The sequence below is a fragment of the Mchenga conophoros genome, linkage group LG17 (genome assembly GCF_057382185.1).
Source record: "Mchenga conophoros isolate Kocher_MC1m ecotype Shallow Benthic linkage group LG17, M_conophoros_male_GT1.1, whole genome shotgun sequence".
NCBI lineage: Eukaryota > Metazoa > Chordata > Actinopteri > Cichliformes > Cichlidae > Mchenga > Mchenga conophoros.
This window is the reverse complement of record NC_140542.1, coordinates 30,221,249-30,246,320: the sequence shown is the minus strand read 5'-3', so window position 1 is coordinate 30,246,320 and position 25,072 is coordinate 30,221,249. Positions and strand designations below refer to the sequence as shown.

The 25,072-nt window shown below is 39.2% G+C and overlaps 1 protein-coding gene across 1 annotated transcript; it reads left to right on the top strand.

Annotated features, from left to right (window-relative positions):
- The first annotated feature begins 644 nt into the window (after positions 1-644).
- ube2h (ubiquitin-conjugating enzyme E2H (UBC8 homolog, yeast)) lies at positions 645-24,867 on the top strand. Its single transcript, XM_085251223.1, has 7 exons — positions 645-939; positions 15,614-15,690; positions 16,668-16,742; positions 16,827-16,866; positions 18,105-18,157; positions 19,866-19,994; positions 20,156-24,867. Exons 1-7 carry the CDS (start codon positions 887-889, stop codon positions 20,278-20,280), a joined length of 552 nt encoding a protein of 183 aa, XP_085107349.1. The 5' UTR covers positions 645-886; the 3' UTR covers positions 20,281-24,867.
- Positions 24,868-25,072: the final 205 nt, after the last annotated feature.

Below are 25,072 nucleotides of genomic sequence, written 5' to 3'. Positions count from 1 at the left end.
GCCAGTCAAAAAATTTATGAAATTATATTGTAAATCCAAGAAAAATGCACACAGTACAAATGTGTCAGATGGCTCTGCTTCACAAAGATTTTTTTTGGAATGTGTTTTTTTAAGTTTATTTTAATTTTATTTGCTGAAGTGTGTTTATGTATAGATAGATGGATAGGTATTGTGGTCTTGTAGAAGTGGTATTTTTAGCCATGACCATTTTATTTATTCTTTCCCTAGATTAAGTCTTGTTTGTATTCTATAAATAAGATATGAGGTATATTTCAGCTTCGCATAACTCTGGGGGAACTTAGTCAGTTAACAGAAATGAATCACAAGACTGATGCCCCCCTCCCCCCCAAAAACATTCACTGTTCTTGAAATGGACTGTCGGTCTTGCCAGACATTTTGGGGTGCAAGTCCTGACAGCCAACATGTGGGGGTGACAATCTGGAGGAGCTGAGCCACTGCTCGCAATTATGATATCCTGAACATCTTGAAATATTTTTTCCAATATATCAGTTTTTAACTGTAAAAACAGGCATGTACGTGTTTCCAAATGAAACTTAAATATTAAAAACAATGATATTTTGGATAAAACTACAAACATGGCCATTTATGGTGACGTTTGGGTCGCACATAATATGACGTCATTCGCGGAGGGATCCCTGTGTCGGAACCATGGTCATATCGTTGAGAGGCAGTGAACGGCAGAGGTCTAGAGACAGCTCAGCTACTCATTAGGGTAGAGATACGTTGAAGTGGGAAGACGTCTCGCTGCGAGCATTTCTGGAGGCAAATGTTAACTTTCGGATAGTACCGTTTGCTAGACTATCTAGCGTTCCGGGTGGCTAGCTTTCAGCTTTCTCACGGGTGTTCTGCGGTGGAAGAAGCAAAAATGTCGTCTCCAAGTCCGGGTAAAAGGCGAATGGATACCGATGTGGTGAAACTGTATCCTTTCTGAACATAAACAACAGTCTCTCAATCGCTATCTGGTCAGCTATGTGCTGAACAGTTTGTCAACGTTATATGAGTGAACTCTATTGGTGCTGCTTGTTTTTCTTGAAACCCCCCTCAAGCAGAAAATGCTTTCACAGTGAATGACTGGTGTTTTGTGTAAACAACATTTTGCTAGCAAAGCCAAGTGTTAGCTAATTCTGTCCTGCGAACCTTCAGTCGCTTATCGGGACAGCTGTATTAGCTAATCAGATCGGTCACAGGTCCTTCCGGCATTTTTTTTCCATCGCAATATTATTTCTTTGTAACTAACATTAGCTGTCTAGAGCTTGCTCTCCAGCTCTGAAAATTACTGCAATGTCCGCACAGACGCCGACGTTTTTCTCCTTATACAGAAATGTTTTGCTACACCACCAACAGATGTAGCAGAGGTAGACTACCTAAAACACCTTGTGGCAATTTGGTTTCTTTGTTCACTCCTCTGTTTTATGACGGGAATCAAACTCAAACTGCCCCTTTCACACGCTTACACAGAACCTTGTTTACATAACGTAAGCCCAACTGAAAACGCTGCTGCTTTTGTTCTAGTCGCAAGACGTTGGCGTTATTGCTGCATGTATAGCGATCTGGGTTTACCTAGCTTTGCTTTGTAACCCCACTAAGGGTTTGGTATGTGTGTTATTGGATCTACCACTTGACAAGAAGACCTGCAACGAGCGTTGTTGAACTGGCGTGCTAGTCAGTTGGTTAATTTCAGCATCAAAATGGCCACCTGATCAGTGTCTCTCACTGTACTTCAGTGTCAACAGGCAAATGCATGCAGTACTAACTTGTCTCATTTTCGATGGGTGTTAACGTGTAGTTTTGGACATACTGGATCTGGAACTGAGTGTGGCAGCTGTTACGTGGTACAGCAGGTGTCAAGTCCCCTACAGTCATTTTCACTGTGGAATGTTTGAACTTTTTGGCAGCATCTAGTGTGTTCTGCTTTTCAAGTCGTCGTCACCATGTTTACTCTTGCACCGCTGCTTTATTTGTTTAGCTTCACTCAGGGATGACAGAAGCAGTTATAAAAGTGAATCATAACGTCAGATTTCCAGTCCATGCAATGTTCCAGAAGGAACAGTATGAACAAGTAGTTTTGTTTTTGTCCCAGAACAGTGGAAGCCAGCTTAATGATTGGGTAGCCTGTTACTAGCCGGAAACCACATGAGGGAGGGACTTAGAACAGCTGATGGGATCGCAGTAAAAGCTTTGCAAATATGGGGTTAGAAGTGGGCTGGTCAGAATTAAACCAAAAACAAGTAGAAGTTACCCCAACAGCTTCAAACTAATAGTTTTAAAATTAAAATATTGACAGTGTGTTGTTTGTTTTGTTTTTGTTTTCAAGCTTGGGCTTAATTTAATTATTTCTGACCAATAATATATAACTCTTTGAATACTATTTATAGCATTATATTTTTCTTTTCTTTTTTTTTTACTGCAGTAAGAGATTGGTGATGAGTATGTAAAGTTTATTCTTCCCCCGCTCGACACCATTTATGTGTAAGGTGTAGCAACTGTGACAGGGTGCTGAAACGGACAGAACAAGAGTTGTAAAGGTTGTAGTGTGGACACCCACACACAAAGCATTGGAGTGTAGTAAAACCCCTCTCCTTCTTGAGCTACTTCACTGACAGGCAAGAGCAGGTTTGCTAAATACCGCCTGCTCAGTTTTGTACAGTGGCCTGAGTGTTTAAACATACCATCCAAGACTAGTGGTCAGCAAGTGTTAAGAATGACAGCTATGTGTGTTTTAAATGTAGATCTTAAAGAGTTGGATTTGATCTTGAGCGGGCAGGTCTCCAGATTCTAGTAGGCCCTTCTTCTAAACTATCAATAAGAACCTGTTTCTGTGCTTGCTATCAATGCATCTCCCCCTAGTGTAACCAAAACCTGAAACTCACACTGGCTTTTAGACAGACGCAGGTTCTGAGAGGCCTTGTGCATTAATTTGCTTTGGCCACCGGAGAGCTGTGAATCTAGAACGGAGGCCGTGCGGGAATTCGTGAAAATGAATGTCAGAATGACCTTAACATGTAGCACCACTCAGTTAAGCTTTGTCCCAAGCCAGCCAATACTCTGCAGCCTGCTTTTATATGCTAGTACTCACTACTCTTTGTACAATTCTGTGAAATATTGATAGAGAAGACATTAAGCGTTAGTGTACAGTGACTTTCCACTGTAATACGTCTTCCTGCTAGTTCGTTCCCTCCTATACAATATGAGACAATATTTATTGACCGCTTCTTGACAGACTGGATTTCTTAAACATTAAATTAACATTAATTTCCTATCATCTGCATAACCTCTTGACATTTGGTATTCTGTCTTGGTCTCGGTTGGGCTGATTTTGATGTCGAACACAATGTTCTTGAAGGAGCTTAGCACAGTGTGTCACTTCTAAGAGCTTTACATTCAGCCTGTTGTGTGGGATTGACTGCACATATTGTGTAGGAAGTTGTGCTGTTATTTGCATATAATTTTTTATTGGTCTTGTTGTTTTACAAAGACTTTCAGGTGGAAAGCTCCTGGAATTTGAGAACAGGTGAATTACATAGCACTAAGCCTATTGTGCGTGCTAAAACAGGTCATTTTAACAAGGCTCTTATTATTGACTTCTCTCGCTTTTGCTTGGCATATAATTGACCAACAATAAGACTTGGACATCTTTATGTGTGACAATTCTAATTTATCTAATGTAATTGTTACAAAATTGGTCTTTCAGTTAACACACTGCAAAATTGTTTATTTAATTAAAAATGGGAAAACCAACAGAGAAGAGTTTTAAAATGTCTCTTCTCTAAGTGCTAAAAATGTAATTAATATGAGATGTAAAGACTTGAGGTGTATATTCTGCTGTAAATAAAATTTCGCTCTATCAGAGGGGATGTTTGGACATCTGATGTCCTCAAAATGACATCCCAGCTGTACTTTTCAACCTTTGAGTTCCTGCTGAAAGGGCTCTCTGGAGCATGGCCACCAGCAATTTTTATTCAAGTCTGCTAAGAGTTGCGCAGAGGGGTGTCAGAGGCTTTAATCTGCTCCAGTATTCATCATAATACCTCATGTCAACATTAGCATATACCTCCTTTTATATTGATAAAGGTGTTGCACATCACACCTCTCAACTTGCAGTTTTCAAGGAGAGTTCACATTTTTAGACTTTTTTAAATTATTTTTTAAAAGTAACATTTTACGCAGCAGTCAACCTTTCGCAATCTGATTTATTCACTTGTCCAGATTCATGGGACATTTTTGATTGTCCTCTCCAAAGCATCCCTCCTCCCTTGCTAAGTGTAATACCAATCCTGAGCTTTATCTCCTCTCTGCTTAGTTTTTTTTGGCCCATTGTGCCCATGTAGAATGACATCCGGACAGCATCAGCGGTAGGTTCTTTTGTGTTTCCCATTTAGAGAAGCCCCTGTGACCCACCCCTCCCTCTCTACCTCCTGCTGCTGCGTCAGGCCATGTCGCACAGTCACGGGCAGCTAAACTGCACTCAGTGCTATTATTGCTGGACTGAACTAACTAGATGCAGTTTATTGTAGGGAAGGAGCCAGCAGTTGTATGCTCTTTCCTGACTGATTAAATGGAAGGCACAATGAACCCATGAGCAAAATGTGGAATGCCCTGGTCTGATGAGGAAGTTGCATAAGCTACCAGCATGCTTTGTTACTGGGCTGGAATAACTACACAGTAGTTGACACAAAGAAGTTCATAGAAAACTTGCTAACTTCAATTTTATTTCCATTGTGGTTGCAAGATAATGTGATGTGCTGTAGGTATAAAAAGTGTAAAGCACAGTTGTCCTTTGCCTCAGTTACTCACCATACTATTACTCCCACAGGCAAAATATCTGAAAGCATACAAAAAAATCGAATTGAATTTAAAATTCGGTTAAATATAAGTCTTGTCAAGATTTTGTGGGTGTTGAACCGCATGCATGATGCTGTCAGTTGACACAGTTTTTATTATCTTTATTTACATTTGGTGCATAACTTTGCTTGTGTCACTGCAGGCGTGTTTAAAACATATCATCCAACCGAGCTCCTGCTTTTTATCGTTTTTAGGACTTTGTGAATGAATGCAAGGTAACAAAGTCAATTGTGTATGAGGCCCCTACTATTCAGGAGGTGCCACACTGATTGACAGTCCTGTTTTGGGGGTCCAGGAGCAAGGCATCGCTGACAGTAGGGTGTTTGAGGCCCTCACTGTTAATCCCATAGTGCATACAGCGAAGCTTCCTGCACGCATGGCTGCGTTCCCTTGGAAAAACAGATGGACTGAAGTTCCTCTCTTTGTTTCGCATGATTTTTTTTTTTTTTTTTTTTTTTCCCTCCCCTAGCATTTGGGAGTTCAGCCTGGCTCTGTCACTCACATGCAGAGGTGCTTTAGTGTGGAAAATCAAAGGAGTGACAATGGGGTAACTAAGTTTGGTCATGTAGGCCAGAGCCGCTGGATCTGCCTATTTAAATGTTGCAGTAAAACCACTGCAGCTTTTATTTGCTTGAAATTAACCTGCATATAAAGTAAAAGGCCCTTATCAAAAAAATGCAACCTATACTTACACACCCTATACTTGTCTCACTGTGCTAATCTGCTGCTGTTCATTTCTCATCTGTGTCAAGTTGATAAAATTAACCCCGCGTGTTTCTCTAATTAAAGCGAATTTCACCATAGCCATTTCCTGAAAATGTCTCTTGAGTTTTTTTGTGTTTTTCTCTGTACAATAAGCAGCACATCTTGTTTATTAGATTTTCTCATTAGACTGCTGCTTCAGATCCAGGCCATTGTTTTTCTTGCACTGGCTCAGTTTTGTGTTAATGATCAACTCATTTGTATGTGCATGCACGTAGCTCAAATGCACGTGCGCACACACAGACTCTGTCACTATTGCTGTAAATAGACTGTTGATTTAGTGAAGGGCTGAGAGGAGGAGCAGCTGAAGGATTCACATTTGATTGCAGTGGGTGGGCTCTCATCTCTCACCAGTGAAGACAAAGAACTTAGTCTGCTCAATTCTGAGCTTCTCCGGCTCTCACACTGGGAGGTAGCCATTGGTATACTGAGACTTGCATCTGATGAAAACTAAATCTGCATTGCAAAGTGAATAATACATTTGGCTAACTCTTGCATGTTGAGCTGGCTATTTACGGTTTATTACTAAATGAGTAAGGGTAAAAAAAAAAGAGCTTTTCAATTTTGCTGCAAGTGCAAGTTGTTGTCTTGTGCAGATGGCTTTTACATCTGGTGAAATTTGAAATCTGTATTATGTTTAAAAGGTTTGCCCAAGGTTTATTATTCTCAGGAGCAATGATTGTGCATATTTGAGAAAGCAGTCCTATTAAATGTGTAAAATTATAGACTGTGGATCTTTGAAGCAGAAATAAAACAGACATATTTATTTTTAATTTATTTCCCATCCACCTTCCAGTGAGTGCGCCGCTTAACAGTACCAGACATTTACAATCGGATTTCAGTTGAGTCAGGCCTTTGGGGGCATATGTCCATTGATATGTAAAGCCTGCTGCAAGATTTTCTTTTGCACAGGCCCCACACACCGGTCCTCCATCAGCATTCAGACTCTTTATGTCTCAGAAGGAGCCGGAGCTGATTCTAAAACAGACAGCTTAAGCCCAGCTTTGCTGAATAACACCACACTTGAGATTTAAACAACAAAAAAAAAGCAAAGGATAGCCATTTCCATTCAGCATTTCCAACATGCTCATTTTGTGGTGGGTGTAAAAGAATGCTTCTTTGTTTTTCTAAAGCACAACTAGACCTGCACCTGTCCAAGGTACAACCTGTTACCATTGAGCAGATGTACCTTTTGCATTGTTTAGCCTTTTAAATGTGAATTAACCATTTCCCCCTGTCTTTTAATTATTTTTTTTGTAGCTGTGTTATCTATAAAATTTTACAGTGTAAAATAGATCACCATATGGCCATGAGTTAAATGGTTGTCTTTTTTCATGAGTTAAATGGTTGTCTTTTTTCAGTTAGTAACACAGACGGAATATTTAGTCTGATTATATCATGTAAAAAATTAACTTTTGAATATAAAATATTAAATTCAGAAGCATGTAGATGTTTGCTGCCACCCAAAGGTGCTGTACTTGCAAGAAGCACATATTAGCATGTGAAAATAACTATAGAGTAGTAAAGTATAGTGTGCAGCTTAAGAAATAGTGACATATTTTATCCATAGCAGGAATGCAGTTCACTAAACGTTTTGACATCTGGTATTAGTAACAACCATCTTCATTTACCATAATTATCAATCATCGTCTTTGCTCCCAAAGAGCCAGCTTATTTTGATTGTTATTTAAGCAGAGAGATAGGTAAGCTAACATAGCTTTTTTTTTTTTTTTTTTTTTTTTCAAGTGCTCTGGTGGAGTGAGCCATAATGCTGTTGTGGTATATTCTGGCTTTCTGCATTTGTCTAGAAAGGGGGTTAAAAATGCCCAATAATAAAGTGGAGAAACTATGCAAAAAAAAAATAAAAATGGCACTGAGAGAAGGTGAGGGACACAGAGATTCCTTCTATTCTTAGTGAGATGTTGGAAAGACATGAAATAAGCAGAAGGCTAACCTATCTGCTTCCACATTACTGATGTAGTTTGAAACAAATTATCAGTAACATTGTAGCACCAGAGGTTTTTACCTACAGCATTCACAGTTTCAGGAACAATTTGAATCAAAATGAATTTGGTGTAAATCAAATTCTCATATTAGTAAAATCCTTTGTTTACTCTTTAATTTATGTTGCTGTTGTTCTGATTCACTGTGTACTTCAGTTCCCCGTTGTGTACCTTGCAATCTTTGTAACGTGGTGAGCAGAGTCTGCCTCAGTGCACAAGCGTGGAAGCATATTTGCTGGCATTTCTGGTGTATATCACTACAGGATTGTTTAAGTAGTGGATGATGATGATGATGATAATAATAATAATTTGATTTGATTTGACTTTTTTTGTTTGGCTTGTTTTACTTTGCAGACACTCTGAAGAACTCTTACTTAAAGTCCTCTGCATTGGATTAGATTTAATGGAGAGTTCATGTCATTTTATGAGCCAGTAAAGCAACTGGCAAGTTTACATATTATATAGATTAATTATTTACATCTTGTTAGATATAAACAGAACCACTGTCGTATCACTCTTGTAAATACAAGGGTGGGTTTGAGCCATCTGTAGACTAGTTGAATTGCAGCTGCAGGCTTGATTCTGTTCTCATTTTCATTCCTCTTTAGCTGACCATGTATTCACAGGATTATCTGTCTACAGAGTCGATGAGCTGGGGTTTAGTTTTTTTTTTTTTTTTTTTTTTTTTTTTTTTTTGTTGTTGTTTGTATTTTAATTTTAGTTTTGTTTTTTCAGGCTGCAAATCCCCATTAACACCAAGCTACATTTGTTTTTTTTGTTTTTGTGTTTTTTTTTGTTTTTTTAATTTGTCTTTTCTTAATTAGCAATATCGGAAAATGCCCTACTTGGGGAAAGTGTTTACTTCAGGGTAAGAGGGAGACTGTAGGTCAGTGAGGTTTTGTGATGACTGCAAGGGGAGAACAGTGTTTGTTTGGTGTGGAGTTGATTAAATCACTCTCTCTCAGAAACACCCTGCCTATCACTCGCTCTGCCTGCAGTGGCAGGATGGTTGCTGTGCTACAGTAGCTGCCTCTGTTTTCAGGCAGAGTGTAGTGGAGGTCACACAGTAATCTTGCTCGGCTCGGCGCGGTGCAGTAATACATACAATGTTGAATGCACAAACACATCCAGATTTAAACACAGGATTGGACTTTAGCAGGAACAATCCACATGTACAGATAAAGTTGTATGCTGGCAGAGATTTTCAAAGAAGTAAACACTCATGGTCTCACGTGCTCACATGCATAATTCATGTCTCTCAATCCATTTTTAAACAGGAGGAACAGTCTTGTTGGTCACATTGACTTTGTTGTCTGTTTCTGTGTTTTTGTCTGTTTTTCTGCAAATTGCAGCTTGTATTCATAGAAATAATAGTTTTCTACATCAATGGTTAATGGGTGTGAATGTGTGTTTCTTTTGGTCGTTTATATTTGTCTCTCGGTGTAGGAAGCCTACCTATTGCATACACCCTGAGGGCAGCTGCTATATTTCCTGCCTTTCATCTCCAAGGCCTTTGATTGTATATTTTTTGCTACAGTCTGTGTGTGAGGGAGTGAAAGTAAAATAGAGATGACTTTCTTAGAGTTCCTCATCTCCAAACACAGAAATATAAATATGGTACTCTCTTTCTAAGTTGTAAGTTTTTCATTGAAAAGGGAATTTGTAGCTTGATATCTTTCACTTTACTACTTTACATCTTGCCTCTGAACCTTTCGCTTCAACAATTTTCTATAATTTTTACCACATTCCGAAGTCAGATTCTTACCTAATGATAAGGAGGAATTTTAGGACAATCATTCATTTCTTCTAGTGCTGTGTCATATCCTTCGTGGTAATACCAGTCTAAATTTTGAAGTTATATAAAGGTGTAATATCGCTATAGCATTGCCATGTTAGGTTTCCTTGTATGCACAACAGCTGGATGAGCCTGGACATGTCTGAGAGCAAGGGCTACAGTGGTGTGAAAAGGTGTTTGCCCCTTCCTGATTTTCTGTTTTAACTGTTTGTCACATTTAAACGTTTCAGAGCATCAAACACATTCAAATAATAGACAAAGATAACACAAGATGGCACAAAATGCAATTTCTTAGTATTAAGGGGGGGTGAAAGCCCTACATGGCCCTGTGTGGAAAAAATGACCCCTAAATCTAATGACTGGTTGGGCCACTATAGCTGCTATCTTTTTCAGCGCTATGAAGGAATTTTATCCTACTTGTCTGTGCAGAATTGTTGTAATTCAGCCACATTGTAGGGTTTTCGAGCCCGAACTGCCTTTTTAAGGTCATGCCACGGCATCTCAATCGGCTTCAAGTCAAAACGTTGTCTGGGCCACTCCAAAATTTGTTTTTTGTTTTTCTTAAGCTATTCAGAGGTGGAATTGCTGGTGTGTTTTGGATCATTTTCCTGCTGCAGAACCCAAAGTCCACTTCAGCTTGAGGTCAGAAACAGATAGTCGGACATTTTCCTTCAAGATGTTTTGGTATACAGCAGAATTCAGGTTCCATTTACCACAGCAGGTCTTCCGGGTCCTGAGGCGGCAAAACATCACACCAGACCATCACACTACCACCACTGTATTTTGCTGTTGGTATGATGATGATGAGGATTTTCTGAAATGCTGTGTTACTTTTATGCCAGATGTAAGGGGACATGCACCTTCCAAAAAGTTCAACTTTTGTCTCGTCAGTCGAGAGACTATTTTCTCAAAAGTCTTGAGGATCATCAAGACGTTGTCTGGCAAAACTGAGATGAGCCTTTATGTTCTTTTTGGTCAGTGCTTTTTGTCTTGGACCTCTGCCATGCAGCCATTTTTGCCCAGTCTCTTTCTTATGGTGGAGTCCTGAACACTGATCTTAACTGAAGCAAGAGAAGCCCGCGGTTCTTTGGATGTTGTTCTGGGGTCTTTTGTGACCTCCTGAATGAGATGTTGACTCCAGGGAAGCTTCACCACTGTTCCAAGTCTTCTGCATTTGTGTATAATGCAGTGGTGGGCAACTCCAGGTCTCGAGGCAGGTTTTAGATCTCACCCTGGGTCAACACATTTGAATCAAATGGTTAGTTCATTCCCAGGCCTCTGGAAAACGTCAAGACATGTTGAGGAGGTAATTTAATCATTTGAATCAGCTATGTTGGATCAAGGACGCATCTAATACTGACCCTCGAGGCCTAGAGTTGCCCACCCCTGGTATAATGGCTCTCACCGTGGTTCACTGGAGTCCCAAAGCCTTAGATATGGCTTTGTAACCCTTTCCAGACTGATAGGTGTCAGTGACCTTGTTTCTCAGGTGCTTCTTTAGATCATTGCATGATGTGTTGCTTTTCACCTTTATCAATGAAACCATAATTTAAAAACTGCATTTTGTATTTACTGTTTAGCTTTGTCTAATGTTAAAATTAGTTTGATGATCTGAAACATGTAAGTGTGACAAATATGCAAAACACTAAGAAATCAGGAAGGAGGCAGACACTTTTTCACACCACTGTATGTGTTAGCCTCCATCAAAGATTTAACATCTAAAAGAGACCACCTTCAACATCCTCCAACAAAGCACAGCGCTTTACTAAATATGCAAGAAAACTGCGTCTGCTACATGTTTCTGCTCTTGAGACAAAAACACACACCAGGCTACAAAGGTAGAGATACGTGCACCTGTTCATCTGTGGCGCAATAATAAAATGACTCAACAGAGCATTGCTAGCAGCTACAATGGCTAGCTGTCCATATGACAGGCAGAACAAATGGTGGATGGAAATCATTAGTGTGATTGCATGGTGGAAAATTAGGACTTAAAGCAACATCCCAGGTACAAAATATTTTTCAGTCTTATGGGGGAGGGGGATTGTTCTAGAAAATGTTATTATAGATTGATTAACACCCAAGTCTTTAGACTTGCTGCTGCTTTAGTCTTTCGATCTCCAATAGCAGGTTTTATATGCCATTCGTTTACAGGTAAGGGCACATCTAAACTTCCAAACTCTCCGACTCTCGTTTGTGCTTGTGGTCGAGTTGTTGTTGCAGAGGATCGCATACTTTTTCTAGCCTGGCATGTTGATGACGTGGAAGGTAAAACAGTGTGCATGTTATTAGCTTAGTCAGATTGCATGTGATTTATAATTCTGACTTGGATGAAGCTCAAGTCACAGTTTATGTAATTAAGGCTGAAATCTTGGTAGTTTCAGGCAAAACTGTAAATAACTGACCTGTGCAGTCAGTTTGATCGTTTGATTTGATTGCACGTCATTGTCCTTTGATGCAATACATGAATTGGATCAGATGAATGGAATTGGCTTTTCCTCGACCCCTGCTGTTCAAAAACGGCAAGAGACAGGAACATGCTTTGAAAATAGCCAGTGCCTCCCATCACTAGATCAACAACTGCTGTCTCCAAGAGCGAAATGTTTGAGCATATTTGACGCCACATTGTTTGACAGTATGCTGTTTATGATTCTCCGTCGTGTTTGTTTTCTGTACTTGGAACGAGGCTGGTTGCGAGGGGATATTTTGATCCTGGGTCAGGCAGGGATAGAGGCCTGAATGGACCAGAAAGAAAACAAGACATGTCTAGACCACAACTGTAAATGCTATTTACTGCATATTTTTACATCTAGGTATTTAAAATGTGTTTTATAGGCTACAGAAGAAATATCAGGACAACATTGACCTTAGTCCTGGAGTAACAAGGTAATTGTTAGTCTGAGAGGAGCTCTTTTGTACCTTTTTTTTTATTTATTTATTTTATTACTTTTTTCATGTCTAACACTGTGTTATTAAAGAGTGAGCTGGCATGTTGAAGTCAGTATATCCTTATAATAAAGTCTGGTAGTGAAGGAATTTAGGTTACAGTTCAAGGCTTTCTGTTATCTGTGTGGATTTATGTATGTTCTCCTAGCTTGATTGGGCTCCGTGTGTTGGATTATATTTATTGACTTACCTGTTTATGTGATTTTAACTATATAAATCCAAGGTCAAGGGTTGGACAGGCGATCTTTGCGTGGGGGTGAGATAAGTAATGATATAACTCTGTAGTTAATTGTCCTTTTTCCATTAATTCTGTTTGGGTATTTGGGATTACCCATGCTGGGTGACAAATTATTTAGTTATATTTTAGTTCCCCTTTTATCAGCTTATTTATTTTAGCACTTCATATTATAACCTTTTAAGATGAGGTGCAACATTTAAGTGTGTTGCACTTTTACACTGCATGCTTATACCTTTAGAGCCTTTTGTGATCCAAGTGTGTTTTACCATGTTTTCAAGATGTTAAAGATACAAAGTATCTCATGTTACAACTAAATGCACCCAAATCAGTCACATGTTCTTAAAGGGATACACATGTAAATGTTGCAGAGGTTCTATTTTCTCAGTGTTTCTGTGCTTGTTGACATTGTTTATTCGACTTATTTGCCAAATCTGAACACAGTCGACTTCAACAAACCAAAAACAAATCTAGAGTTGAGCTCAGTTAAGCTAGTAAGTTGGTTGGCTGTGTTTTTCACATTCCATCTCAATCCATCAAACAGTTGGGGAATTTACAACTTCCCTCTGTTCTTACAGACATGCCAAATTCCTTTTCTGTAGTGTGAGAACATTGTCAACAGAGACCTATAGTTATTTATTGGGTAGAAAAGGCTATTGGGTTAGACCAGACAGATGGAAAGAATCACATCGAAGTGATATTAGTTTTGAGCTTGTGTCTGAGAGAGATTCTTCTTTGAAATTCTTCTTTCCTTCATCTTTAGGTTAACTGAATCAATCAGTGGGTCAAGTGTACTCTACACGTTAGCCTTTTTAGCCTAAATTAAAAAGCTGGAATTCATATTGCATTCATGTGAACCATATTTTTTTTTCTTTTAATTTTCGAATAGAAAGTATAACCGCAGTGATTGAAATTCAAATCGAGCTTGGTCTGGGTGAAGCTGCTGCTGACAGATGCTGAAACTGGGTGAATCTGTGGCTACATGTGACTGCTGTTTCCTTATTAGATGAAAACTGATAGATTTTAGTTGGATGAAAGCAAGTTACATGTCAGTGGTGTCTGTTAGCATTATCTTACTCTATGAGATATTAAACGTACTCAACAGTTTAATATTTATAGGCCATCAGGACCCTTACATTTGCATTTCTATTTTGTAATTTAGGTAAGTGTGACATCATATAGCAGGGTCGATTTTTCGCTGCCTTCCTAGTTAGACTGGCCAGTTTCAGTCAGTGTGCAGTGTAGTTACTGTTGTTTTAGCCCCATAATTCGCTTATCACCCACCACACCTCACGGTTTCTGTTTCATACCACAACACACACAGTCTGTATCGTCCTGTTCCTTGTCACTGCTGCCTTGTCTTATATAGCTTTTAGATGTGTAAATGCCCTTTTTAGATAAAGAGCAGAACTAGAATAAAATGAGGAATTATGCGAGTGTGAGCACTGAAATATGATGCAGGAGTTGTTTCTTTAGGCACTGGGCTTGTTTATGTTTTCCTAGTGACCTTTAGATGAGTATTTAGTTCGCCTTGGATTTTGCATCGGAGACCCTCATAATGCTTACTTGACTCCAGTGCGAGTCAGAACAGAGAGGTTCCTCTTCTGTTTGAAATAGACACATTTCCTTGTTGAAGCCAGGGATTCAATCTGCTCCTAGCAGTCTCTACCAGAACTTAAAATAACCTTCAGTTTGATTTAACCCTTTGGGGTCAGTGATGCTGCTAATTAGATCCACACCAAATCAGGATCAACAAGACAGCTGCTTCTGTTCGCTGTGGAAAATGGTGATTCATGTTTTTATTATGATCTCCTTTGGTCACATTTAGGCAAAGTGATTTCTTTTTGGTTTTGTAAAAACAGCGGTGATTCAGAATGCTTAGTGTGATAATGACTATTTCTTCTTTTTTTTTTTCTTTTTTTTTTTAAAACTTTATTTATGTTATAATTATAGCTATGACTGGAGTAGCAAATGAAAACACAGGCTGTTTTTCTTTACTAACACCTTTCTTTTAAAAAACAAACAAACCTGGCTCATGGTAAAAACAGGAAATCATTGTTTTTGCAAATATTTGTAAATGAAACTTCAGACAACACATCAAATGTATACATATTGTTTTAGTTTGATCCCAGAAACAAGTTTAGGCTGAAAACATTGAGCTGGGATGCTAAAAATACATCTTATCTCAAACATCTCATAGCTAATTGGGCTCATTAGTGACATGACTTGGTATAAAAAGCATCCCATGGAGGTTTTCACCACTGTATGAAAGACTCCCTGGGAGCATTAGTGCAGCTCACATGGGTAGCTTTCACATCTATGAAGGCACCAATAATGCTCAACAATATATATAGTTTTTTCAGCTATATATGATACTATAGAAACCTCCTTTTCTGATATTACCAGTACAGTATTAACTGTATATTTTGGACTCTTAGGCTGTCGGCTCCATTAGTTACAACTATGAGAAGTGACTAAAATTAGCATTTCAGTTTGTAGACATGCGTACAGTGAGTACTGTTTTGTCAGAAGTATGTGTGGTAATATCAAGTTCTAGAAAGCCAAGGTGCTCATGGAGAGTGACACATGGAAAAGAGACTTGGAATAGTTAGCAGATGAAGGATGGGTGAACACTTCAGTCAGCATCCTGATGTTAATTCAGTGTCCCGAGGGGCATGGCATTGAGCTATTAGTTGCAATAGATAACGCCTCTCCAGGATTATGGATTAAAACAATTAAGTTATTATCATTTGTCAAAAGCTGTCATTCCTCTGTTTAGTCTTCATAATTCACAGTGATACAGACAATCATGTCAGGTAGGAGAGAGGAAACCGGGCAGGTTATTCTTGTGCATTTGTCTACCATGCAGGAAAATATGTGATGATACAGGAAGCAACCACAGCTCACTGACTGTTTCTACAGAAGCCAAACGATAGAATCAGTCCTGCAGTTCTTTGTTTGTTTATGTGTATGCTTTTCGTGAAGCAATCCTCCTTAACTGTCCTACAGCATCGAGAGCAAGCATGAAGTCACCATCCTCAGTGGACTCAATGAATTTGTAGTGAAGTTTTTTGGACCACAAGGAAGTAAGATTTTCTTCTTTCAGTTTTTTTGTTTTGTTTTTTTCTCATTCCACAGACATTTTGAATATTGCTGCTGAGACCTTATTCAGTAACATGTTCTAAAATAATTAAGGGGTTATCCAGGGTACCTTTTTTTTTTCCTTGAATGCAGTGCTATTAAGCAAGCATTTTAATGTATTTTAAACCAGCTATTAACATGAATGCCATCGCCATAAAAACAAATGAGATGTTAAGATTGATTTACAGAGCATGAAGTGACAGTAAATGTGGTTGTGAGAGCAGCCGCTGCAGGAGTGTCAGTCTCTTTGTTTAGAACATAAAGTGCTTTTTCACAGCAGGCAAGAAACGCAAAACTAGAGCTGAGGCCACGAAGTGTAAAACGGAAAGGAGCTAGGCTTGAACAGGCTTGAGGGGAATTTGGATGAGGAGTGTGGCCTCATCAGCAGGAAATACTTCTTTCATATGCTACTTGTAACATCTGTCACACTAAAACCACTGTCACTTACGCATCAGCAAAGAGGGGAAGTGTGTGTTTGACCCTGTTTATGTTGCCTCGAAACAATGCCAAATAAAGGGGAACTGTTGTCCCCATTGCTGATCAACCGTCATGTGCGTTATCTGTCATGTATGTGCTTCTCAGTTTCAGCACAGCACACGAGGGTCCTGTTACACACAGCTATTCTGGGCAAGCACCAAACACCCCCGCAAAATCCGAGTCGCTTCCTCTTTGATGTCAGCGTATTATTTGAAGTGATTTGGAAGTAAAGATTTCTCCTGGGCTGAAGTGCATTACTGCATAAAATGACAGATACGTGATGAGGGAAGCTCATGTGTAGCAGAGAAAATTGATTATAACACTGTTTTTAAATCCATTTAAATACACGAAGGGTGGAAGATGATGTTGAGGCGAATAAAAGTCTGTCGTCTGCACTCAGCTTTGTTCTTTTGTTATGTATTCTGTGTCCCCTCCTTATGTACAGCACCGTATGAGGGAGGCGTGTGGAAAGTGCGAGTAGATCTTCCTGATAAATACCCATTCAAATCACCATCAATAGGTACTAACTCTACTTTACATCCAGACTTATTCATCTTAATTTTAGTTTTTAGCACTGTCCTAACTTATTCCATGTCTTTTTCAGGATTCATGAACAAGATTTTTCATCCCAACATTGATGAAGCGTAAGTTGCTGCACCATTTCAGACTATTAATGCAAGTATTGAAGCTCAAGAATTCATATTTGTATGTTGTCAAGTCTTGTTTTGAAAATGTTCATGTTAAAATGTGAAAAGGATTAACCTAACTCAGTTATAGCAGTGCCATTGGCCATCACGTTCATTTTATGCTTGCTTAATGTTCACAGATGACAAAATTAACAGCTGAAAATGTTTGAGTTGTATTGAAAGGGCAGCAGGTAGAGTAGCTCATCTACCAATCGGAAGGTCGGTAGTTCAATCCCCGGCTCCTCTAGTGTGCATGTCGAAGTATCGTTTAGCAAGACACTGTACAACTGTGAGTTGCCCCAAGGTGCATCTATAAGAGTGCGAGTGTGTGAACATTAGGTTCAAAGCGCTTGTACAAAGATGAACAGTGGATTGGACTAGCTTTGAGTGGTCAAATAAAGAAGAAACGCACCATATAAGTACCAGTAATACTGTTTCACTGTGATTTCCAGTAATCTTTGGGCACCAGAAAATGATGGCAAAAAACAAACCAAAAAGAGAAGCAGAAAAATATTGGCCAAACTTGACCAAAAAATTCAGAATTGCTGTGTTTTTCTTTTGTTTTTCTTATGTTTGTAAGTACGTTTGTACCTGCTCGGTCAAGCTCTTTGCTTTTCTGAGTCCGTAAATCCACTGAACAGTCCATAAAGGTGAGCAGGAAAAACTTGTGCCTCCTCCCCATATGTGACAGTGTAGCGTTTCAAATACCAAAAATAGCAGGGCATCTAGGCTGTTCTCACCAGCAAATGATGGCAAGTTTAATAGAAACATTTTTATTAGCCAGTGGGTAAGGTCTGTAATAAGTGTATTTATATAACTGTTGATCTGTGGCTAGGAATATGTCAACAATAACAATCTAAAGCTTAAATTACTGAAACTTGACATTAACTTACACAGCAACTTGGTTTTAGTTATATATTTAGTAGGGACAGGCCGTTCTAGTCACATGATATTTCACAACTTTCAGAATTGACAGGAAATATACAGCTGAATGGCCACAGTTTGCTCAAAAGCTGCTGGGAAGTACACCTGTTGCATCTAATTTTGCATTTCTCTTAACAAACGTGAAGACATTTTCAAAACAGGATGGCTCTTTTGTAGAAAAAAGAAAAACTCTGCGTAGCAACATACACAGATTCGTCCTTGCCTGCCTTTGGCCTTTTAACCTGTAACTCTCTTTTCCCTCTGTTTCCCAGATCAGGAACGGTGTGCTTAGATGTCATCAACCAGACATGGACAGCCCTTTATGGTGAGTGACTACACTCTGTGTCTGTATTGAGTTCCCTCTCTGAGGGTCGTGTGATTATGTGTGAAGAACTTGACAAAGTGCCATCCGCACAAAATAAATACTGGCAGCTCCTCTTTAGCAAATGGTGTACTGTTGCTCTTTAATCTACTTACTGTGGGGAAAAGTGAACACTAACAAGGTAATACTCTCAACCAGCAAGGTCAGAAAACAGTCACCTTCGACAGGAGTGAGTTATTATCTGTCAGCTGTGGAAGACATGCCCACATATACTTGATGGGAGCAATTATACTCAGTTACTTTCCCTCACTGTTGCTGGTCTCCCTGCTTCCCTGGCTTCCCCGTGCCCTTCTCTCAGTAAAATTCCCCATTAATTTCCCATAATATCCACTTCACAGGGTTAAAATAGCTGTTGAGTAGTATAAATGACTTTACTGTAATATACCTAGCAGATGTTCCAGCATCCTTTGGTATTTATTTTAGCTCATGTTCCTACTCGGGAGAATACTAAATGCTATTTACAGAACCAATAAAAATGAACTGAGAATTCATTCTGTCTTAATTATTTTCCAGCGAATGTTGTATTTGTGTGGATTACTGTAGGTTTTGTGTCGGATGTTTAAAAAAAAACCAATAACAACAAAACAAACCACACAGAAATAAGCCAAATGACAGGAATAGGCCAGTCAGCCAAGCATTGTGTAATGAGCCTATACAAAGGAAGAGGGAGCAAAAGCATTAGATTTAATCTTGTAAACACCAAAAACCATGGAAAAGAACTGGGGGAGTGTTTGCTTTCCTTACATAAATGGACCCAACAGTGACACCTAGGAGATGAAAGTGTCATCTCAGGTTTTGGACTCTCCCTCAGCTCTGAGAGAACTAGCTGAGAACTAGTGAAAAGCGGTGTTTTGTTTTTTTTTGTTTCTTCCTGTGTGAGTTTATCAAGCTCAGAATTTTGAGTTAATGCCCAACTGACCCCTTTTAAATTAAGCTAAACTAAGCTATGATATGGTAACTCAACAAGAGCACCCAGATTTTTATTGGGCACATAACGGAATGACATTTCTTTACCAGGTTTATTCAGATTAGAGGTTACATTTACGAGTTGCCCGAAAATAACAGCCATTAAATGAACAGCAGTTCATATTGGAGAGCTTTATAAGGTTACATGCTTTGGGGGCAAACCCTAAAACTGTCAACCTGGAGTTGGGGCAGTCCACTTTCCAAGGCAATGGTAGAGTATCCAGTGGGGAGACATGCACAAAGAGAATATTGGAGTTCTTAATAGCCAGTCAACAGCCAAACTGTGAAACACATAAACCTCTGGATTGTTGAATTAATGCATGCGCACATTAGAGCATCAGACCAGGCATCTCGAATCATTATTACAGTAAAAATGTAGGTAAGTGTACTTCTGTGTTTCTTGGTTTACCATATCTAATGTGAATTAGCTTTTTTGTTTTTTCCGAGGGCTTTGTTGGGATAAACCAGATTATGTTGGCAGTGTGGATTAATGAAGCTGCAGTGTTATGTAACTTTAAACATGAAGGATAGATCTGTAACTTGGAAAGGAAAACAAAATTCTAATAATTATTTGTAAAAAAATAAATTCTAAAGCGCCTTTTCTTTTTTTTTTTTTTAAATCAAGTTTTCCTGGTGACTCTACAACTTCAGTTCTAACCAGTAGGTTTCCTTTTGTGTTTTTCAGATTTGACCAACATCTTTGAGTCGTTCCTGCCCCAGCTGCTGGCCTACCCAAACCCCATCGATCCCCTGAACGGAGATGCAGCTGCTATGTACCTTCATCGGCCAGAGGAGTACAAGCAGAAAATCAAAGGTTCAACCTAATGAAAATATGTTACCTGCAGCAATCCATGTTTTTTGTATCCAGCAGAATATAAATTTGTAGAAGTATTTTCCTTTCAGGAGGTATTTTCCTTTTTATTGCAGACCAGCCAGCTCACCTTTTTAAATCTGTTTTCTCTATTTCTTCCGCAGAGTACATTCAGAAATATGCAACAGAGGAGGCTCTGAAGGAGCAGGAAGAGGGGGCAGGCGACTCTTCATCTGAAAGCTCCATGTCTGACTTCTCAGAAGACGAGGCCCAGGACATGGAGTTGTAGTAATAGGAGGGTTCCCCCATCCTGCCCCCCCTAACCCCCACAGAGACTATATTTGATTTCCTAACCATGAGAAAGCAGACTTATAATATTCATATTTAAACAAGTTGATTTTTTATTATTATTATTATTATTACTACTAAACAAGGATTTTTATGGATATATAGCCTTTGGTGTGTTTGACCTCCCCTCCCATTCTGTAGCTGTTTCTCCTCACACGCATCCACGTTCTCTGCCTGTCAGTCTGCTCATTTGTGTGGTGCGTCATCTAAGAAGCTTCCATGTGAACATCTGATTTCTCTACACAAATCCACTTCATAAAACTTCCCTTTTGACCTCAGCGACATATAATTTCCTTTCTTTTCCCATAATACCAGTTGACTCTGACCATTTTTGTTAGTTGGTCCCCATCAGATCAGGTTAGGTCTTACTTGCCCTCTCTGGTGTACGTCACCACATATTTGGGGGGGTTTGTTTTGTTTTTTTTAAATGCACACACTGACACACAAGTGTCCGAGCACATTTTATATGAAGTGCAGTGCCAATAGACGCTAACAAATCAACCTGGAATACCTCTTAAGCATATCTCTTAAAACATATGAACAATATGAAATCGTTTTTGGGGTTTTTTATCATTCAGTTCAGATTCTACATGGACTGTTACATTACTCTTGCATTGCTCTTTGTTACTCTGTTGACCTGCAGCTGCCTGTATATGTTTGCTGACCTGTTTTAGCTGCTCTCCCTTTAAGTCAGCCTCCTTATGATTGGCTGCCCATGATAAACAGCAGGCGGAGCTTCTTGTGCTTCTAGCCAGAGCCGTGTACATCATGCAGAGCCAAGAGTAGGAAAACAAAAACGTATCAAAGCGAGCATTTAGAGCAGCCTTTTCATGTAATGTCCTCACTATGTGAAACTACTTGTTTAATTTGAGAATCCAACATAATGCATTATAAGCAACAATACTAAAGATCTGTTTTGTACAATGTATGCTAGCTGCACAAACTGCACATGTAAGGTCAGTGCACACAGGCAGTGAAGACAGAAGGTAGCTCTAATATAGGTTTTCTTTTGTGGGCATTCTGGTCAGACTCTCTTGGTATTTTGGGAACTAAAAATAGACCAGAGCTACACTTTAACCATCTGACCGTGCATGTGCATTTTATACTCCACATCAGGAGTCACCTCAAACACACAAGCACCAGACTGTCATTGTGAAGGGAGGTCTCTGTATTACAATCAGCTGTATATGTGTTTTTGAAACACATTTCTAGTAGTGTTATTGGTCCTAAGGAACTTTTCTGACTATATAAATATTTTTTAAAAGGAACAGCACTAAAGTCTGTTTTAATCTCAGTAAAAAAGCAACAAAAATGGTCATATGGTTACTGAGTGGATCTGAGTGAAATTTAAAAGTAATTTGTCCCCCTCCCTGTTGAGGTTAGTGTTGTATCAGTCTTCCTCACATTCCACTGTTACTCTGGATTTGCTCCGATGCATGCTCTCCATGTTGGTCTGACTGGTACGTAACCCCGGTGGTGTCGAGTGGACTGTCTGCTTACAAGGATCTCTTTTTGGATTACGAAATACGAGCCCTGTACATGATAACTAAACTGTACAGATCTGAGTTCCTAACTTTAAAATCAAACAAAGGAACACACCTTGTGTTATTCACTGTGGCGGGTGAAGATGTCCATCTATGATGCGTGGAAAGGAATTGCAGTCACATTTTTGAGTTTTGACACTTCTGTGTTTTTTTTTTTTTTGTTTGTTTTATTCCTTTCTCTACTTTAATTTTTCCCCCAGTTGGGGGGTGGTCAGCGCGCTTGGTTTGTTTTTTAATCTTTTTTTTTTTTTTTTTTTTTTTTTTTTTGTACAGCGTATACCTTGTACAGTAAAAAGACACCTCTCTGTAGCCTCATGAAAATTCAGTGTTAACCCAAAAACACTGACTTAGTGTTGCTCACGGAGGCTAACGCGGCAGACGGACTACCTAGAAAACCTTGAAATGTATTCACTTCGTAGATTGCAGTAAGAATCACTGGTCGCTTTGTGGCGGATTGTGGATCCCAAGTGAAAGATTGAAGGCAGAATTCCACTTGGGAAGTCACCTCATCACCTCTGATTTCGACTCCCTCTTCTGTGCCTCGTCATAAAAAGGAAGTCCACAAAAACCACGTCTTCAAAAAGCCATGAAGGTCATTCATTTAAAAATTAGAAAGGCACATCGCTTTAACCTACAGTCTTCTCCCGTTTCTGCGGTTTGATCCTGTACAATTTGTGATTCGACGTCTAAATTTTCAGTCTGTTGACAATTAAGGGAATTACCCAGGGCTGCGAATGGCATTAGGGTTTATTTGTGGTAATGTAGGATTGTTAGACTTGTATGGCTCAGGTTTGAAATTTAGTTGGGCTGTATCTTGGATAGTGAATAACATTTTCACCCAGGTGATACTGAAAGGATGGAAATCATGCTAATGTTTGTTGAGCAGTGTTTTTGACATGTCACGATAGTTAGTTTTACCGACTTCGACTAAACATTTGCTACATGGCTGTATTACAGATAGCGTTACATAGTTTGGTATACTTACCTGATAAAGCATCGATGCGTCATCTGATTCTTAGTCTGTTTTGTGGTTATATGTGAGATGCCCCATAAACATGCCTGCTTGTCATCGTCTTTCAGATTCAGAGTTGTACAGGGGTGTGTGTGTGAGTGTGAGAGAGATTTCAATCTAGGATGACCTGTAGTGAGCCTGATAGATCTAACTGTACTGAAATCTAAAGTGTGGTTCAGCCCTTTTCAAGACGTTGGGTTTTCTCTATAAGCATGATCTATAACATAGTTCTGTGCTCTTTCGAATGCAGACGTCTCCATGGTTTGTTTTTAATTCATCTGATCAGTTTGACCGCTTTGAACCCGGGATTGTTATTTCTTTAATCCGCCCTGAGGATGTTTTGAATGTCAGCTTGGGTTAGCTCTCGGCAGAGTTAACCTTTGCTATAGTTGACACATTCAAGGCAGTTGAAAGCAAAGTGAATGTTATACATTATTTTGTGGTGAGGTTTGTGATGCACATCAAAAGCTAAACCTTACCCATGGTGTGTGTGTGTGTGTGTGTGTGTGTGTGTGTGTGTGTGTGTGTGTGTGTGTGTGTGTGTGTGTTTGTATGTTTGTTTGTTTCCCCCCCCATGCAGCAAAATAAAGAAAAAAGAAAAGTTGTGTATTCGCACAGAGAGGGACCCACGTTTTTTTGTTTGTTTTTTAGGGTTTTAAACTTGGTCCCTGTTGGTTGAGCTGTGGTTCAGCTACACTGATAAGAATTTCATGTTAAGGTTTTTTGGGGGGGTTTTGTAACAAGCAACTCATAAATCTTGTTTTACTTGACATCTGTGCAGTATTGTACTAATAATGTACTAGATCCAAGGTGACAATTGTAATAAAAATGGCACATTATGTTGCAGCAGTGCTACAGGGAGTTAACAGCTAATTTTTATCTTCTTTTGTTTTGCCCACCCCCCCCTCCAAAAATCTTAAGATTGGTTGTCAGGATTATTTGCAATAAATTGATGATATACTCAGCTGTGGCCTGGTGTTCCTCTGGTAAACAATCTTCTCAATGGCCAATCTTATTTTACTGATAGCTGCCTTTTTTAAAATTCGAGTTATCTTTAACTTAAGAACTAAAGAAGACATCCTAAAGCCAGTGAATGATTACACTTCCCACTGCAACTTGAATTCTAGAGTATTTCTTTAAAGATTGAAGCATTTTTATGTTCTTTTATTTCATATCCTTTTGGCTTGTTTCCCCATTCACTTCTTTCAGACAACAAGCTTGCAGGTTTAAACAGAGACTCCGCACATCTATATCATTGATGCTAGGATTCACAGAGCCTCACAATTGTGACTGTAAACCTGCACAGGAAGTCCAGAGCTGGGCTACAGTCTTGCAACTATAGCCACACTCCTCTCCCAGAACCTGCTGCATACAATAAGGATGAAGGATTTGAGTGAAGTGACTGGTCTATTCATCTGTAGACGAGACTCCCAAGGCCCTTTCTCTGTTTTATCAGCACAGCTGCAAAGAGCAGGAACCCTCATCCTGTAAAGTCACCTCCCCCATGTGTTGACTCCTCGAGCAGTTGCATGCTTCTGGTGTGGAGTCGAGGCTCACCTCCCATCCTGTCTTGTGCTTGTGTGGATTTGTTCCCTGCGCTGGCCGACTGCTGCCGTCAGGGGATTTAGCAGGCACACGCAGCATGGAAAACAGCAGTTTTGATTTAATAGAAACTATGTATTTGGTACCTAGTGTGTGATACTCAAGGGTTTAAAAGTCAGAAGGGTTTTGGATTTTTTTTGGTTTGTTTCAGTAAATCCATTCTTTGTTTTATTTTTTTCCCCACCTTCTCTGCCCTCGTGTTTTATTTTGTTTTGTTTTTTTTTTCTTTTTTTCTTTTCATTGTGAAGTGGGCATGCTTGTCAAAAATGACAGATGCTCTCTATTAATAGGCTTATAACCTCATAAATAGTTGTGTATAAAATAAACTGTTATAACTTCTTTTTTAATAAAACATTCAATGTGTATAGATGGTCTTTGTCTGAGGGTGATTATTGTGCGATTTTTATCTGCACATTTTCCTGAGAGAAATTGTGCACTTTAAACTCCAGATACATACTTTTCTGGTCACTTTGTTAGATAAACCTGTTCAGCTGCTCATCAATACAAGTACTTTATCAGCCAATCTAATGGTAGCAATTCATTACAATTACTCTGTGTGCACAATTATTAGGCAA